Source organism: Falco biarmicus, chromosome 4, assembly GCF_023638135.1.
Source record: "Falco biarmicus isolate bFalBia1 chromosome 4, bFalBia1.pri, whole genome shotgun sequence".
Taxonomy (NCBI): Eukaryota; Metazoa; Chordata; class Aves; order Falconiformes; family Falconidae; genus Falco; species Falco biarmicus.
Window position 1 is genome coordinate 76,565,718 of NC_079291.1, and position 19,176 is coordinate 76,584,893.

The 19,176-nt window shown below is 43.2% G+C and overlaps 1 protein-coding gene across 34 annotated transcripts in view; it reads left to right on the forward strand.

Annotated features, from left to right (window-relative positions):
* MAPK8IP3 (mitogen-activated protein kinase 8 interacting protein 3) overlaps nt 1–19,176 on the forward strand; it is a 70,752-nt gene that overhangs the window by 20,573 nt on the left and 31,003 nt on the right. For 16 of the 34 annotated variants that reach the window (XM_056336635.1, XM_056336611.1, XM_056336625.1 and 13 more), the window contains exons 5-9: nt 3,683–3,706; nt 7,298–7,442; nt 12,693–12,939; nt 15,571–15,673; nt 17,732–17,850. In XM_056336635.1, the coding sequence (XP_056192610.1) occupies nt 3,683–3,706; nt 7,298–7,442; nt 12,693–12,939; nt 15,571–15,673; nt 17,732–17,850 (638 nt within the window). The other 18 variants (XM_056336618.1, XM_056336631.1, XM_056336640.1 and 15 more) reach the window with 8 other exon arrangements.

Here is a 19,176-nt window from a genome sequence, read left to right on the forward strand (position 1 = left end):
TCCATGTAACATATGCCATCTGGGAATTTACAAATTGAGGGCATCTATTTGAGAGAGAGAGAGAAACCAGAAGCAGAATCTTTTCCCTGTGGGCATGGATTGTAGTTGAAGGTTTTTTGTAATGGGCTGTGGGTGAGTGTGGGTGCATTTTCTAAGGTTTGACGATGAGCAGCTTTACGTGTTCTGTTACAAAGCTTAGGCTTTGTCACGCTGCTGTTGATGTAGGGCTTCTGGAAAAAACATGTTTGTATTCTGAAGTAGCATGTAAAAGGTTTATCTATAAAATGGATGGAGATGTCAAATAAAGTGTGTGTGTGTGTGTCTCTGTATGCATGATAGCCAGCAAAACTGTAGCAATTAAATGTGTTTGCCATTATAGGATTTGTTCCCCCCCCAGCCCCGTTCCTTCAAGGGAAGCTTTCCATAAGTCAGTCACCCAATAGACCTACTTACACCCAAGAAATTGATTTTCTTCCCTGCCTGCCCCTGGAACCAAATGCTTTCTCTCTGATGGTGCTGTGTACCAGTAACATTGCCCACGGGGTGGGAGGTAGAAGTGGTGTTCCATAATTACTGGTTAGAGTCTCCAAGTAACAGATCACATAACACATAATCTACTCAGATTAAGCATAATCTATTCAGTCACTCAGGCATAAAAAAGATGTTTTCTGTGGCAATTTTTATGCATGACAGATCACTACTTGTGTTAATCATCACATGCTAATGAGATGATTAACACTGTAGTGACACTGTCTAACCCAGAAAGTTTTAAACTAAAACAGTGTTTTCCAGGGGAACAATATTGATAAAGTAAAATGCTGGAATGCTGGAGGAGATTAAATCTTTTTGTTGTCCTTGCCTGTCTTTTTTTAACTTCTAAATTTCTTCTGGCCTTGAGGAATGTTAAAAGGTTTTGCACACATGGTGACCATGAGCCATAGGAGCTGTTGGTCTGAAAAATAGACAGAGACAGTACCAGCTGCACAGGAGTACTTGCAAAAGAGTGCCTGCTAGGTGTGTCCTCCCTTGTCTCTTAAAAAATACGTCTGACTGATCTCGGTTAATATCTATGAACTTCAGCTGGTTAACATCACTGAACTTCACTCAAAACCTGAATCTTCGGGAAGCATTAGGCTAAGAAAAGGAGTGAGGATGGCATGTCAGACTATATACAGGAAGGGCAGCATGGGCAAAGACATAGAGATGAAAATACTGGGAAAACAGATAAATGGAAAGCCATGAAGGTTTGTGAAGTATCATTCGGTAGGGATGATGAAATGCAAAAGAGCACTGAGAAAAATTTTAAGATGAAGAAAGAGCAAAATAACTTGAAATAAAGAATAAAGAAATATGTTAAGCATAAAGGAGAAATAAGTGAGGATATTTTAGTAACTTGTACTTATGTCTGTAACACTTAAATACCAGAATGTCAGTTGGGTTTGTGGTAATGTAATAGAAAGGAAATTTGAGGTCTTGGCATAGGACATGTAAATACCCTTTGTCTGCTATGGCTCCCTGTTGGATTGGATTGCTCTGGAAAGGACAGAATTCCAGTTGCCAAAGTTTTGACAGTGTATTGTAAGAGAGAAAAAGGGAGAGAAAAAAAGACCTAACCCCACTTTGGCAATGAAAGAGGCTTGAAGGATGGAAAGGGAGTAGTAAAAAACATGAATTTTCAACTAGCCTGGGACTTCCGCCAGTTCCCCGCAGCTGTAGGGTCATACAATATCTCTGAGCTGGAAGGGGCCTGCAAGGATCATTGGGTCTGACTCTCAAACCCACACAGCGCAACCCAAAGGTTAAACCATATGTCTAAGAGCATTGTCCAAACACTTCTTGAACATTGACAGGCTTGGAGGTGTGACCACTTCCCTGGGAAGCCTGTTCCAGTGCTTGACCACCCTCTCTGTGAAGAATTTTTTCCAATATTGTCTATTTGCTATTTCATTACCTCCCATAATAATTAAAGATATTTCTGTAGCCTTGGCTACAAGAATAACTTGCAACTGGAAGATACTGGTATCTCAAAGACAGATCCCTTATTTATTCTGAATCAGTTGGTACATACTCTCATTTGTAAGGCTACTAGAGCCTTACGTAAGGGAAGACATAGTTACATGTGAACCAAGGGGGATTGTTTACTGTTCCTCTTCTGACAGTCAGATAGTATTTTCAGTAAAGAATGTCTTGCAGTATTTCTTCTAGAGAGATTTAACAAAAGGCTATTGTAGTTGTTGAGTGGGCTGTACAGTGAGTTATCGCTGTGCAGTTTTCTGCAAAACAGTAAATTAGTATCACAATAGGGAATCATTTAGGAGAATAAAAATAATTACAGAATACAGCGTTTGGGGTCTGGCTAAAATTAGATTGTCTGAAATATAAAAATCTGTTGGGGGAAAAATTATCAAAAGGTAGATGGCAGCTTTCCTAGATGACAGAGAGAGGCATGAGGGGTGTAGATAGCAAGACAGACATGGTGTAGAAAGAACCAGTAGTTTGTAGGTGTTCTGTTCGTAAAATCTCCCTTGTCAGACTCTTCTTCCTCTTGTCCTCATGGTCTGGATGTCCACAGTGAGCTCCCAGAACGTGGGACCCTAGTGTTACAGCTGAAGTGGGATAAGCGTATTAGGCTTGTTTCCCTTCCCACTTACCCTTCTGTAAATAACAATATATCTATGGAGGTACTTACACAGTAAAACATAAAAGTACCATAGGTGAAAGTATGCTTAGGGCCTCTGTTTTTTAAAGGGTAGTTCATATATGCACTGGCCAAATTTGAGCTGGACTGCATGGTAAAAATTTATTTTAATGACATTTTCCTTCCCTAACTCTTAAATAAGCGAATATTAATTGTAGCATTGTGTTATCATTCCGTGAAAGACATGCACAGTGAAAAGTGTTACCAGTTATAGCTGCAAGATGGCCATTCTCTGGAAGGAAGGGCAGAATTTTCATCAAGAATTGCCTTTTCGTATTAGAGAAACTAGTTTTTTACCTTTTTAAATGTGGCATATTGCTAGTCTCCCTGGAGAGAAAAAAAAAAAGAGTTACACCTTTTATCTATGAAAGCCCCTGATGGGGCTGTGATCTGAGTTTGTAGGAACTGCCAGTAAGAAATGGAACTTTTTCCTTCATTTCAAGCTTTGCACTATTTGCGTGTGTGCGTGTGTGTGTAGCTCTGTGTTTGTATCTGCTTGTGCACAGGCAGTTGGGACAGATGCGTGTTTTTGTGTCATTGCACAGCTGGGTGGGGGTGAGCACCAGCATTTGTGTATCTTGGTGCACTGGTGTGCACTGGGGGGGACACGGACATAATTTCTCATGGCCTGTCACACAGATTGGAGTGCATTTATTTATTTTCATCTGTGGATGTGCTTGGGTGTGTTAGACTGCATAGGGATGCATATGTACATAAGACCGTAAGTACATGGAGTGAGTTTGCCTGTCTCTTGGGAGAAGTTTGTGCAAGAACTGTTGGGGGATGTGTGTGTATCGACCACCATCCAAGAGAGGTAATCAGTACGGTGCACTCTTCCACGTGGTGTGGATTTCAGTGCATGTGTAACCTGTGTCTGTTGTAGGGCTGCATGTTTGCATGATCTTTGCTCTCTAATGGTTGTTTTTTTGTCTCGCTTTTTGTGCAATTGCTGCTCTGTTTTGGCTGTTATGTTTGTCACTCCAGTCATCGCCAGTCATGGAGGAAAAGGTAAATCCTGTTGCGGCATCTTAACTTTGTTAATCCTAGTTTTGGAGGTTGCTGTTGAGTAGCAACAGTGTGGTGCTGGGAATGTACTGTACTGGCACGTTTGCCCTCTTTGTCTACTGGCTCCTGTGTTGGACTTGCTGATTAGGGTGAGGCAGAGGGAGCTGCCGAGCTGCTGGGGTAACATCAGGAAGAAGTTTGTGCACTCAAATGCAGAAGACGCAAAAGTTCAGTCCCAAAACAGGATCAGTCCTCTCTGATTGGACATTTAGACTTCATGTCCCTGTATCAAAAATGTTCAAAAATCATCTTTTTTCCTTTATTTTACTACAGAGTACGTGGCACGTGTGTTTTCTGAGCGGGGCAGAAAATGCATGTCATTGTTAGTAGTTCCCTGAAGGCACTTCTGATTTTGGGCTGGGCAGTGAGTTCTACGCCTGGGGCCTCCAGAGAGAGCAGTTGTCTTTAAATGCCAGCAAATGAATTGTAGTTTTAGGATTTTAGAATTGTAGAGCATCCTGATCGCAGGTTTTAGCTACTGCAAAACTTTATTGAGGAGTTTGCTGTTTACTTTGTAACAGAAGGTGGAACTAACCAAGTCTTAAGACTCACCCTGGACTGGAAATAATTGGGTGTATGAAGGTTACTCCAGCACTGAAAATTTAGAGCAGCCCTGAGGATACTCTAAATGTCTTTGAAGACTCATAGTCAGCCCCAGAACTGCAAAGCAGAAGTTAGCTCTTCTGTGGTGTTTGCTATTTCCCCTTCCCTGGGAGGTTTAGAAGAGGCTGGAAGGTGTTTCCAAAGAAACTTGGCAAGGAAATTTCCTAACAATCTATGTTAAAATCCTTTCCTGAAGATCCTATGGCTTCTGCTGCTACAGAGACTTTGTACCTCTGTCCTCTCTTTAGCAGGGACTGTGAAGTTCATACATTCCCTGTACGTTCAGTGGGGTGCTGTATCTCCTTGCATGTTAAATGTACACGTTTGTATATGAATATAGAAATAAGCTCTGCATTCCCAAAAGAAATCTGATATAGATTACCTAAAGAGGAGTAATTTAGTAAGTCTCTCAGGTTGTGTTTGGGGTGGCTCGTATTTCTCGGTGCTGCCATTGAGTTATGTCAGGCCATCCCAGCATAGTCACAAAAGTGTTCATATTATAGCATGTTGTTAGGTATTCTGACTGCACCATTGTTCTGCAAGGCATTTTTTGCAGTTATAGAAAGTTTTCTCCAGCTTTTTAAAGCTGTGAAGTATGACTCCCGTAAGACTATTATTCTAACCTGAAGAAGAGCAAAGTTATGAAACTAATGGTTAAAGCAGCTCAAAAAATGGCCTAATATTTTTTTTCTCCCTGAAGAGAGTGTTTCTTTTGAAGTAGACTCTTTGGGACCCTTGAGTTTTGTCTTTAACTGTAAAACTAGGAATTTTCTGTCTTTGTGGCATAAAGGTCTAATTTCTAGTTTTGAATCTCTTCATAACCTATTGTACATAACTGACTATACGTTTTGCGGTGCTTTGATCAGTACAGTGCCAGGGTGAAGATTTCATATTAAAGGAAACATTTCCCTAGAACGTTATCTATAGAAACTTAAACCAGAGCTGTTAGAAACTTTCAGGATCTTGGAATGATAGCAGTAGGATAAAGAGAGGTAAATGTGGGAAGACAGACAGAGGTAAATGTACTTTGGCATCACACCCTGTTAGGAGCAGGTGTAAATGGCAGTGTAGAAGTTGTAAATCGGTGTTTAGGGTAACAGCAGTGAAATGTTTTCTATACGCCTTCAGCAATTGTTAATATTGAAAAGTAAGAAGTACCAAGGTGCCTTTGGAGTGGAAAGGCTACAAGGAAATTGATAATCCCTATCATCATGTATGAATCTGGGTTTGAATCTGTTGAAAGGTGATTGCAATCTGCTCTGTAAAGAAAAATAAGGTTAATCAGGTTGTGTCAATGATCTGTGCTCCCCTTAAATCCTGTTATGTGCTGTCTTGGTAAGAGGGCTTGTCTATGAAGCTTCCATGAGTGAGTCTTGAGGATCTTCAGGAGTGGGTTTGAATGCAGATTCTTAGGAAAAGTGCATCCTAAATCTCCTTACTGGGCCACACTGGAAACACTTTTCTGCCTCTTGTGCCTGTCCAAGATAGGCCACAGCAAGTGATTATTGCTCAGCATGAGCAGCAGTGGCGCGGTGGTGTGGCACAGGCTGGGTGTGTTGGCTGGGCAGTGCTGGGCATGGGAGGGTTTTGGTTTTCTCCACAAACATAGTCTCCTCTGCTCAGCACTCCGTCTCCTTCCTTCCTAAATGAGCTGGCTTGTGCCCCACCTCCTGTGCTGGTGTGTTTGCACATGTCCCAGGGTAAACTTAGGTCGTGCTGCAGGCTTTTCACCCGCACTCACAGGTGAGGTGGTTGTGATGGTTGCCGAGCCTGGTCAGACCAGTGCTGATGGTCATTAAAGAAAGGCACATGAAGATCTACTGTTACTAATACTGGTGTACGGAAGGGTGGATTTCATCACTCCCTGCAGCAGTAAGCGGAAGCTCCGTGCCGGCGTTGGTGAAGTACCATCATCAAACCCTTCTTGGGGTGCATGTTACACAGAGGAACAGCTTAGTTCACCTCTGCAGGGCAACTGAAGCCCAGCTAGTGCAGGCTGCTGGGGATGTCCCCTAAATTGGATGTGTACTCTGTCCCTGAAGGGCTGCTTCTCTGGCATGAAAGCAGTTGTCTGTTTCAGCATGCTGCTGCAGCCTTTTCCACCTCCACTGCTTGCTCTAGATTTTCTCCTGCTGGAACTTGGTCTCAAAACCTGTGCCAGCTTTTATATTCAGAATCAAACCCGCAGCTAGCTAGTCACCTGCAATCACCAGAAAGAAGAGGATGAAGAAAACTTAATTACAGACATCTGACAGTATGAATGATGCATTCACTTACACCTTTCTTTAATTTCTGAATTTTGAGTGCACTGTAAGGTGGACACGGAGAGGGAATCAGAGAGTACAAGTATTCTTTTTCTTGCTTGATATTGGAAGTGATCTAAAACCCTCTGATTTCTGTCTGCTGTTGGAACTAACCAGATTTGGGGTGAAATGTACAGAAGTGCCATGTAAATGACTCTTACTTAAAATCCTCTTTCCTGACCTAGTGATGACATCTCTAAAATACGTGGGAGCTTTTTTTTATTACTGTAAGAGTTGTTTGCTGTGGCTCATTTTCCCACAGTACCTTTGTTTCTCAGAAGATACACTGACTTAAATTGGCCAGTGGTTCCCTGCGTGTTTGCATTCCCCCAAATGTTTCATACTGATGGAGCAGTCGGTCGTGCCTGTTGTGGTCACTTGACCCTCTCCCTCTTAAAGAGTCTCCTTGGGAAGAGATACAGCTCTAGCAGTAGATGCCACGGGTCTGGGTAGACAGCAGCATGGCAGTGTGGGAGTTGGGAGGTCATACAGCTGCTATGTGAGGGGAAGGAGTGTAATTCAATTTCCAGTGACTAATATTTCGTGTAAGCTAGCGTGCTGTTTCTTTTCTGTAAGAACCTTGTAAATGGCTAACAGATTGGTTTCCTCTCTCTGTTTCTCTGTTTAGCAGGAAGGAACGTCCTAACTCTCTGAATGTCTTCCCCCTCGCGGATGGCATGGTACGTGGGCAGATAGGGTCCAAGATCGTCCCAACACTGGACCACTGGCACCTGAGTGACCTCGGCCAGCTGCAGTCCAACTCCAGCTACAAGGTTTTATAGACCATCACGGAGCAAGGGTTTCCCGCTCTCCCACTGTCAATAGCATCTCACATTTTCGTTAAGATGGAGACCAGTCTGTGTCCATAACCCTTTGCAGCCTTTCCCTGCTGTGCGTCTACTCCCTTGGTAGCTGTGCTGTAGGTGGGAGGATATTTGTCTGCAGATCTGGCATATAGTGCGGGAGGGACTTGATGCAGCTTCTCATGCTTCTTATCTCAGTGATAATTTCCTTTACTTGGCTGGCCCCAAGTTGAGAGGAATGTGTGGGGTGGCAGTTAGGGATTTAGGGAAGATAAGCCTTTTTAAAAAAACTTTTTTTATAGCTTGTTTGGGAGAGGAAATGGTGGGACCTGTCTCCCTCTCTCCCCCTTGGTAAGAGAGCAAGCATTGGGTTGCACTTGCTCTCCAGTGTGTGTCTTTTCTGACTGATTGCTGTTCTGGCCTCCCTGTCTTCAGTAAAAAGGGCTCCTAATCCTCTCTGGATGTCCAAGTCTTGCACTGTGCTTAAAGGTCTTCACTTCCTCGTATATCTAGTCATTGCTCTAGACTTGCATTGTCTACTTCAATACACTTGTCGCCTTCAATGTGCTGCCTTCTGCACGGGGGCTTGCCAAAAACCTGACAGCATTGCAACTGCGCTGAAGCAGCTGCATGGTTCTGCCTGCTGCTTGTGGTGCTCTGCTCTGCCAGTCGGAGACTGGTCTGAGCCCAGAGACCCAGGTGTTGCACTCTTAGCTGACAGTTCGCTGCAATTGCTTACACTTTAGAGTACACATGGTGGCCCATGTTTCTGATGAGCTGTACCTGTAGACTGCTCAAAATCTTCGTGCTCAGAATGCCCGCAAATTCCTCTTTTTGAATGATGTTCCACAAATGCCTAATGAAAGGCCTGAGAGCCAGTGGTGCATCTGCCCAGCATGTACATGCCTTACAGTACATCCACCAATATCTCACAGAGCTTCTGGTCTGCTTTAAAAATGTCTCATAAAATTCACTTTCTCTCAGCCTGGAATTTGTAGAACAACAGGTACTTCATATGTCCCATCTGGGGACTGGTCTCCTTTTGAGAAGACATAAATCACTAATCCTGTAAAATACATAGAGATAGCGAAGGCAAAGCAGAGGAAGAAAAGCCAAAGAAAACCCCAATTTGTTGTTGTACCAATTCTGCGTGTCTCCAGATTACATTAATGGTACTTCGGCCTGAGGGACTCTTCAGGAGTGGCCTCCCTGATGCCATTTGTATTTAGCCAAATTAAAAATTTATGCAGAAAACAAAGTAGCAACTTTCCTTTTTTAACACTACCTTTTTTAAGTAGCCAGGTCTAGCATAGCACAAACCTTAGCGCTTCATCAGCTCTCAGCCGTCATGGAAGTTAGAAATCCAAAAGCAAGATTTTTGGATAGGATGAAGACTGTTCTTGGAACCCAACCCTTGCCTGTAGTGTTAGAGGCACAGAAGTTTGGGGAGCATAGCAACTTGCAGAATGCCACTTGGGTCCTACAGTAACTTCTGGAGAGCTTTGCCTGGAATTAGGGAATAGCAATGCCACAGTGCAATAACTTAACTAAGGATGGTGGAAATGAAGATAGAGCATGAATGTGTTTCTTCAGACTAGTGTTATAGCAGCACAACACTGATGCAAAGATGCAGGTGACACCCAGAATGCAGAGAGACCAACCTGCTTCTGGTTCCAGAACCAGTTTGTTCCTGGGGACCTCCAGGCAGTGCTGCACGCTATGGTGTGAACATGCTCTCTAGCGATCAGGCATGTGCGGCAGGGGTTAGTTTTTAGAGAAGAGCTAGGTTGTTGAGATTAGATCCACCTTCCATAGGCTTGCTAAGCAGTAATTCTGTAAGTGGTACCATTGCAGATTGAGTGGATCTCACTGATAACCCAGCACCTGAATTGCAGGAGAGTGCAACAGGGACCCAGATAAATTGGAAGCTTTGATGTCCAAGTTCAGGTAATGGAAGGTTACTGACTGGATCTCTTAGTTATTTGGTGGTGATGGTGTCAGGTGAAAAAAAAACCATTTCAGTTTACAAGAAAGCTCTGTGCAGAAGTAGTAGTGTGCTACTGCGATGTATCTGACAGGTAGTGCTGGGATTTGTGTTGGTGCTCACTGGGGAAACTCAGAAGTGGGATGCTGGGTTTAAGGAGGCTGGCCAGCAGGGTGGAGTTAGAGAGCTTGGGCTGTGGAAAACTTGGATGGGGTAGCGTGTTACAGAGGATTTCCTAAGAGTATGGAGCAAGCCTATGAATAAAGGATGTGACTGACTGACTGACTGGATTTGCAGTTTGGAGTGGAGATTTTTCTCCTGCAAACTTCCTGCACGCACTCTGACTGGAATGCTATTGCTTAAGTATTTTGCAGGACTGAAATCTCTGCAGTACTGCTCATGCACTCCCTGCCTCTTCTTCAGCAGCTCTGCTGTCACACTGACATCACCTGCGCACGTGTGACTTGCCTTCCCACGAGTATATCCTGACGCTTCTGACTTGTTCTCCTTTTTCATGGGGTCATACTATAGTTACTTTTTAAGTGTCCTTGTATACTTATTATTACTATTTTCCGTTTTAGTTGCTGTCATTATCTTACTTTATTTTTACATTCAGTTGTACATTTATTTTATACAATGTTTTAGAGATGAAAGTCCTTAACATTTTTGTTCTTATGTACTATGCTTTCAGTGTTATAACCATACAATTGTGGCTTCTCATGGTGACATATGACTGCTATGAATGTTGGGCCTTTGCAATGCATTTTGGAGGTCACTACTACACATTTGATGTTTAGGAGGTTGACAGGTATGGCTGTAGGTAAGTGGTGGTTGCGGAGAGTATTCCTTGGGTGAGCTATGGGTTATGGCGAATGCCTCCTACGCTGTAGAGGAGAGCTGTACGCTTAGTGAAACATTTAGCATTAACGGAGCACTCTGCAGGATAGAAGGAAGATACCAGCAAAGATTAATAGAGCTTCTGGAGGGTGAAGAGGAGCACCTTGGTAGTATTTACGTTTGGGAGGGATTTCTCCGATGCAGGCTGCTAGGTTGGTGTTTTCTAGATAAATATGAACCTCAGATGTATAACCAAAGAGTAAGTGGAAAACCAAGGTAATTACTCACTGGTGTGTTCTGGATGAGGGGCAGATCTCTGAAACAGACATTGCCCTATAGACCCTGGTGATACGAGGTTTCTGAATGACATCTAGTTCCTAAGAATAAGGAATGACATGTGGACCCACCTGGATGTCTCTTGTACAGTGCCAAGATGCTCATGGACTTTGGTTATGCTTATAGACTTACACTGGGTGCAAGAACATCTCTGAATCCTTTAATCCACCGTAAGTTTTGTTTGAGGAAAGAGGTTTTATGGGTGCACTTTACACTTGATACTCTTTGTCCCTTTGTACATTAGAAAGCAGAGCAGGCAAACTGCGATTGAAGTAGTACAAGGCTTCCTGGGTCATATTTGTTCTTAAAAACCTGGTTTGATTTTTTTTTTCTGTACATATTAGGAAAGTAACTCCTGAAACAAGAATATGAAGTAGAGGTGGGAAGTGTGCTTTTCACATGTAGCAGCCTAAGTGAAAAGGCCCAACTTAGTCTTGATGCTAAAATCAGCAAATTTGCAGGGAGATGATCTGAATGGCCATATGAGAACGTGGGTACCATTTGGACTGACAGTGCAGAAACTATATGCAAAATGTGTATCATATGTAGTGGTAACACAGTTTGAAAAAATAGTAATTTCCAATATAAATGCACAGATGCAATGTAAAAACCCTTGACTTCCACAGTGCGATATACAGCAGGGTATTTTAAGATAAGCATACAGAGGCCAGTCTAATTAAAGGAAGATCTTAATAAAATTCCAGATTTTTATTTTTAAAAAAAATGGCTGCAAAGGGTTAAGTCACCATATTTTTCAGTCTTCTCTCTCATCCTTTTTTTTTGTGTGCTTGTGTTGTGGAGTTATTCTTAGAACAAGAGAACAAGACTTCCAGATTAGTGCTGTGAAACAGCATCACAGCTCCAAGGCTGAGGGGCTCAGAGCAGCCTCTGAGCAGAATTGGATCCTTCTAGTGTTTGCACAGGAGGGGAGAGGCAAATAGTAAAGATTAAACCTGGGTCTAGATGTGCAGATGCTGAATGTCACTGCACCCAATTGCAACTCATTATCACATATAACTATCAACGTTAATTTTGTCATCTCCCTGCAGGCAGTAATTAGAGGGAGCTGCCATGAAGAATGGGGAGATCTCATTTGGGTCTGGGAGTGATCACCGCATTGGTCAAGATGTTAATTGGCCGACGGTGAAACATTGCTGCTTTAATTGACAAACAAGGGTCACAGTATAAAATCCTGACAGAGCCTTGAAAGCCTCATGTTTTTCAAGAGGTGATACTACAAGAAATGGGGCTGTAATGTCTGTAAAACTGAGAGCCATTTGTGTGCATTTCACACTGGGAATCCATCTCCTATGTTAATCTGTCAGCTTATGATTTTTGAATTCTTGGGTCTTGTCGTCCTGTTATTTGGAAGTGGGGAGACCACGCCTGTTTCTACTGTGTTGTCAACCTGGACACGTGCCTGGCTAGCTTCTGCATATGGTGGTATGGGGATGTAGGTCTCCTGCGCTGGCAAAGTGAGACCATCCCAGCTTGGTATCCGCTTTGCTTCTGCAGTTTAGTGTCAAAACCACTTTGCTGTTCTCTCGTCCGGGTTGTGTTAATGGCTTATAGGAATGACACCATCCAAGACCTCTAAGAGGCCACTTCAGATCCTCCCAAGCAATATCCATGTTGCTTTCTAGGCTTGGGAAACGCTGGCCTGGCTTCCTGCAAGTGCCAAAGCCCTTCAGCTTCCACCGTAGTCAGTGTGAGCTGCAGGTGCTTTTTGCTTATGATAAGGCCACCTTTCCTGGGGTGCCTGATGATGGGCTCACATACTGATGTGACTTGTGAAGAACAGTGTTTACTAGTGAAAGAGGAAGGATATTGGTCCTTTTACAGGTGGGATTTGCTTGCTGAGTTCAGCACGAGAACTCACTGCTTCATTGTGGTTGCGGTGCCTAGTGTCACCAGCAAGTGCTGGACACGTAGCAGGTACAGCGAGCAAGACTCATTCTCCATAATGCTTTAAGGCAGCCATACACCAACAAATGGGAAATTAATTGAAATGTATAGCTGTGCTTTTCCCTTTTTGTTCTTCCCTCACCCTGGAATTGCTGTAGTGCCCCCAAGATGAAATGTCTGAATCTGGGCAGTCCTCAGCAGCTGCCACACCGAGCACGACTGGAACCAAGTCCAACACTCCCACGTCATCTGTGCCCTCTGCTGCCGTCACACCCTTGAATGAGAGTATCCAGCCCATCAGTGAATACAACGGCACGACCAAGAGCAATAAGAGAGCACGAGAAAAGCGGAACAGCCGGAACATGGAAGTCCAGGTCACGCAGGAGATGAGGAATGTTAGCATAGGTATGGAAACTGGAGCTTGGGTACCTGGTCATTAAAATAATGGACTTGCCAGTGCTTGTGTTCCCCTTACAGAAAGAGGCTGGGAGACTGAGGGGTAATCAGCTTGATAAGTATCGGATTTGAGGAAGCCTTACTTAGAAAGATACGTGAACGAGACGGCTAATTGGATGTTAGCAGTTTTCTGGGTAGCAAATAAAAAAAAAGCAGGAATATGAATAGTTTCAGCAGTATGAAGGGTGGGAGAAGGCTACTGAGTTCAGTCCCTTGCAGTGGCATTCATCGACATCATAGAATATCTTTCATGAATGTTTAGGTCCCATCTTAGTCTAACTGAACTTTTGGAAAGCTGTTTCTAGACCTCATCAATATATGATAGTTAAAAGCTCCCATTTAGTTTTCTCTCTGGATTTATTTGTAAGTGTTTTATATCCAGTTGTGGATATGCCAGATTTGTCAGGTTAAGTAATAGTTTTCCCTTCTGTGTGTTTATCCCATGCCCTGATGTGTTTAGAAAGAGCAATTATATCCAGCTGTTTTTCTCAGCTAAATAAGGTGTTTTCTTTTAGTCCATTTCTCATACAAGAAACCTCCCAAGTCTTTGGAAGTTAGATTTTTTTTTTCTTTCCACTTCCCACAGTCCTTTAGTAGTTTGAATTCATTAATTCTTTTCAGGCAAGCCATCGCCTAAGCCTTTAGCACCAGGCTGTGTAAATAAAGAAAATGATGTAATAACATGATAAAAGCCCCTTTCTGTGCTTTTTAATATAGCAGTGCCAGTGCAGTGTCTGAGTGACTTCCAGCCTGTGTTGTGTTTAGACTTGCAGCAGCCTTCAGAAATGAGAAGTGGTCTGTTGGCAAAAGGACTGTAAAACTAGCTGAAGATCATAAGGAAAATCCGTGCATGAGCACAGGGATGAACTTAGTCTCCGAGGTTAGCACCTGAACCAGATATGATTTTTTTTTCCCTAAGTAATGTAGAGGGAATCCTGCTGCTAACATTCACAAGTGGGTTCCTAACAAATTAAGACTATAATACAACGTGTTACATCTTCTATGGCAGCATTTGAATGAGAATTGTTGGGACTGAGTCCCATTCTCTATTTATGTTAGCAGCTGAGGGGGTCCTGGGGTCACGGATGTCAGTCTGCCAGAAGCAGTGTAGTTCTCCATAAAATGTGCTGCTTCTGCATAGTCAAATGTTAAAACTCTGATCTGTTTGATGATCCTGGCCAAGGCAAGTTAGCATTGGTATCAGAAATTGAGCACAGATGTCAGCAGTTTGAATGCCCTATAAAGACTTTTCCTTATTTTTACAGTTGCTGCTTTACAAGCTTGTTTATCATCTGTAGCTTTCTTGGGTCAAAGTCTGCCCTCTTCTATCTGTGTGCAACTAGGAAGTCGTGCATGTGAAAGCTTCTTTTTTCTTGGTTGGAAGTACAATATCGTAGAATCTGCTCGAGGCAGATAGATCTTTCCTGTGTGCTTTGCACATCGAACCTTTCAGCTGTTTGTTGCATGTAATGCAAAATAAGGTCTCCATGCTGAGGAGCAACATGGATACTTGAATTTTACTTAGGTATTTTATGCATCTATAATTAAAGGATCTGTCAGTGATGTGCATGCCTTAGAGCTGAACTACCAAAAAAAAGGTACTTGAAGGTATTTGCAGAAAAGCTTCCCAACTTGAAAGAATGAAGAAAAGGAAGCCTCTGCTTCTGTGAGCTTGAGAACCACTGGTGTATGGGTGCCTACTTTGGCAACAGATACACATTACGCTTTGTCTTCAGACTTGGCATTTGTTGCCAGCTGGTGCACAATGCCAGCCTAAAAGAATAAAATCAACACTCAAATTGTCATGAGCTTTGTATGTTTGGCTACTGAGGCTGTTTGGAAAGGTCAAAAATTTCGCATCTAACATCGTTGAGGGATTAATGTAGTTTACAAATGAGGTCTTTAATCCTTCAAGAATTTCTTGTGTGAACAGACATTGTGTTCATATTGCTTGTTGATAGAATAGGTGCAAATCTGAGCTTTTGAACAGCTGGCTTCAGGCTGTGGATTATACAGAAACCAGAGCAGATTTTATGTATCAGTTTTTAGGTGAAATTTCACTGTAGTGGTTATCTAAACTAATGTAGACTTGAGAATTTGTACTGAAAACTTATTTCTGTTAAAACTGAATAGTGCCAATTCGTAACTACAGCAGTCTCTGTGGAGCTATACAGAAACCCACTGTGTTGTCTTAGATCTCAGCTAAAGCTGCATGGTGATTGAAGAGTTTGTGCTGACAGATAAAAAGTTTATGTGGAGTTTATTTTAATGAATGACGTGTTGTTTCTGGTTATCACATTTTAATGAGGATTCAGGCCAATGACTTTGGTGACACTCTGGTGTGGGAGAGGGGAGGGGATGCTTACAGACTCCCTGCTCTGGAGTTGTGAGGACACCTTCCCAGCAGTGGTGCATTTGTGACTCTTGATGATCAGCCACTTTCTGTTCCTATTTTAAGACTTTGAACATGATACCATGAAGTTTTGAAACCTCAGTATTCAAAAGCCACAAAAATCCCTTCAAGGAACACAATCCTCTGAAAGTCCTGATCCTGTAGATCACATGTATTGTCTTACCTAGGAATGGGCAGCAGTGATGAGTGGTCCGATGTTCAGGACATCATAGACTCTACTCCAGAGCTGGACATGTGTCAAGACCCCCGCCTGGAACGCACTGGTAACAGGTACTGATTGTGCCTTTCCACTGTGTGCTCTTTCGCTTGGTTTTATGAGTGAGCAGTGGGTGCTGTGGCTCGCACTGAGTTCAAGATGCAGCTGTTTGAGAAAGTCCATAGGTTCTGCATAGTGTGAGCATGAGGGGTCCTGACCTTCTTTTTAGCTCCCCAGAGAAGGCTGGTAATCTGCAGCAGTGGCTGGCCAGCTGACCCAGGGCTGGGCTTGTCTGCCTTGCTCGAACAGGGAGGATAGAGATGGAGCAACAAAAGGTTTAAGACAGGCAAAGAGGACATGGGCTTAAGCTATCGGGAAGAGAGAAAAGATGCATTTGTCTAATAGATCAGTTCTGGATTCAGGTTTAAAACCTCAGGCTTTTTCCAGTTTTACTTTTTTCAAGTATTTGAAGAGCAGAAGCAGGGCTGCTCCATGAGGGCAGACAAGCAGGAGTAACCCCAGCAATCCCAGTCTTGCAGGTTCCAAGCAGAGAGGGCACGGCACTGATAATGAGCTCCACCAGCAGCCCCACACAAGGCGAGGGGATGAGTTAGGTCCTGGTGCTACCCAGGAGCAGCAGGATAGAGGGCTGAAGACAGGTACACCTATAGTGTAGCTCAGAGAAGGACTGAAGGTGCAGGCCAGAGGTTAAGGGAGCCCTTGGACCAGTGGGTGGGTGCGGGTCCCAGGTGAGGTTGGTCAGGGCAGTTTTGACCCATTGATGCACTCAGAACCTCAACAGAGTTCTCTAAATTGGCAGACTTTTACTGAACTATTCTGCTGCTCTGGTTCCTATCCATCACCTGTTTTGTTCTAAATAAGAGGATCCCTAAAGGCTATTGATTTTGGCACCATGTTGCTGTGAGGCATGTGTTAGTCTGGAAGTATTAGTACCTGGATTCATTTTTACTAAGCTTGGGTAGTTAATTTTACAGGGTTCGGTAACTTTTACCCTCTTCCAGTGGGTAATTTGGCACTATACCAGCAAAAATAACCCCCTAGCTCTTACAGGGTTGCAAAAGATAGTACCCTAACAAAGTTAAGGCAAGATTTTCTCACAGTCCAAATCTGTAGTGGGTTTGCCCCGTTGAGCACCCTCATCGAGGTTATGAGCAGCCATAACAGATGCATTTCTCAGCTGTGAAACCACGTACAGTTAAGCTCCCCTCGGAGTATGTAGGATGCATGGACAATTTTTAGGGTCAGGTAGAGGAGGAATCTAGATAGCCGAAACAGCTCTGTGTGGGGAATACAAAAGTGACTTGTGAGGTCAGATCAAAAATTGGTCAAACCCAAGGAAAAGAAGAGGATGGAGAGGGCTGCTGCATTGGGAGCTCTTCAGGCAACGATCTCAGATCCAGGTCGTGAGACCGGAAGCTACAGGAGATGCAAGCTAACTCGAGCTGCTGAACAGGATGGTTGCTGCTTTAAAAGCAGAATGCTTTTGAGTTACGTACAGCTTCTGAAAGCTGCATGCTGAAGAGGCAGGTTCAAGCTGAATTAGGTCTTTAGGTCAGATGCCAAGTCACTTGTCCCTTGTGCTGTCCGTTACACTGTGTGAGCTGATTAGTTCTGGTGCAGTCCTGGCACCTATTTGTAATCCTCAGTGCTGTCAGATGTCTGGGTACTGTAATTTTTCTGTAACTGAAACACACCCACCATTTTTTTTCCCTTTTCTCTACAATATCAGAGACAGCTACCGCACCCCATTTGTAACCTCTAGGGTTTATAACTGAGACTTGATTTATCTGAGAACAAAGCCACACAACTTGAGTTAGTACTGACCTTCCTGTTAGATTGCTGGGAAAATTGCACAGCTCTTCATGCTGGCTGATTCCCCTCATACAAGGCAGGACACTTAGAAAGTGTTTATACCCACATCTAAGACCATTTTCTAGAGTAGGCAACGACAATCCCAGAGGTTAGCGGTGAACAGATGGTATGTGCTCTCAGGGTTTTGATCGCAGTGGTCTGGGATGCTCGGTATTTTGGAGAGAAACGTTCTAGCTTAAATGATGTTGCCAAGTAACAAGAGTCTTTTTTTTTTTTTTTTTTTTTTCTTCCAACAACAGCCCAACACAGGGGATTGTGAACAAAGCATTTGGCATCAACACAGACTCTCTGTATCATGAACTTTCCACAGCAGGTTCTGAGGTTATCGGAGATGTTGATGAAGGAGCAGATCTGCTAGGTAAAAACTTATTTAGAACCATTCTGTATTCTTTGGTACAATGACAATGATATTAAGCTTCTAGGAGCACTTAAATTGTGTCTCTCTCTTCTCCCGCCCTCTCCCCGAAACTTGGATATTTAGAAATTGAGACATTACGTGACTGAAATATATAGCTGCAGTACAGTGATGGGTAACTTGTGTTTGGGTTGTCTTTATGTGCGTGTTATTTTTCTATAGGATTCTCCCACATGGTTTGAAGACAAAATTCAGCTTCCTATCCAACCCCGGCTCCCCTGTAATTTTACTTGGAATAGAGTTCACTTGAAATTTGCAAGAAAGTAACTCCTTTTGTTTGTTAAGTTTTCGAAGTTTAAATGGCATGGAAATATTATGGTCTGTATTCCAGTTTTTACCCTTTTATAGTCAGGCTAAGAGATGTAGTAACTAACTACTCAGGCTGATTTAGAAGGAGCTTGTAATACCTAAAGTCTGGTTATATTCCATATTTCTGACTAGGACTTTGAAGCAGTCAGAGATGTAGCTTTGCCTCAGGTGGTGGTCTGAGCCCTTCCTTGCCGTTCTTTTTAGTGTGACTGGAATGTAAGAACAAGATCCAGACTGTCATCAGAATGCTTGCAATACCTTTTTGATACGGATAGTTTTGGGGTTTTTTTGGAAGCATGGTGCTAGCCCAGCAACGTGCAAGAGAGCTCTCATGCATGGATTGATGACCATTGCCAGAAGTGTTAAAACATTTATTGTTTCACCTCCAACTTGAGATTGCTGGAAGAAAGAAGTCTACAGAAGATTCAGGATGAATGCACAGGCTTTCTCTGCCTGCAGTTGGACCCAATGTGCGGTACTTAAAAAATTAAGAATTTAGAAGGGGAAGCAAGATTTCCAGGTTTGAGAATCACCTGGATGTTAACAGTCATTGCAGAAGGGCTGGGAATGCCTGCTTAAAGTGAAGATGACAGTAGGAACTGCATGTGATGGTTAAAGCTTCGTCTATGTGCTGTGAAATGAATTTTGGTCAGCCAGCCCCCGTGTGTTATTGGGAGCTCTCTTCCTAGCAGAGTCAAAGCATTAAAAACACTGACAGTCTTGCCATTAGCCATTTCATCTTGGTCCTCAGGTACTTCCTTATCCAGGAGAGCGTATGGTATATGGCTGTCTTCCACGAATCCCTGTGCCAACTGCTGCTTTCCTTCTCTCCCCAAAATGGCTGGGGCATCAGGGATTGTCGGCTTCTAAGAGTTAGTATTCAGAAAAGTGATTTGCTTGGTGTATGAACTGCTTTGGACAACTTGTTTCCCACTTCTGGAAGCCTGCCTTCTGGAGACC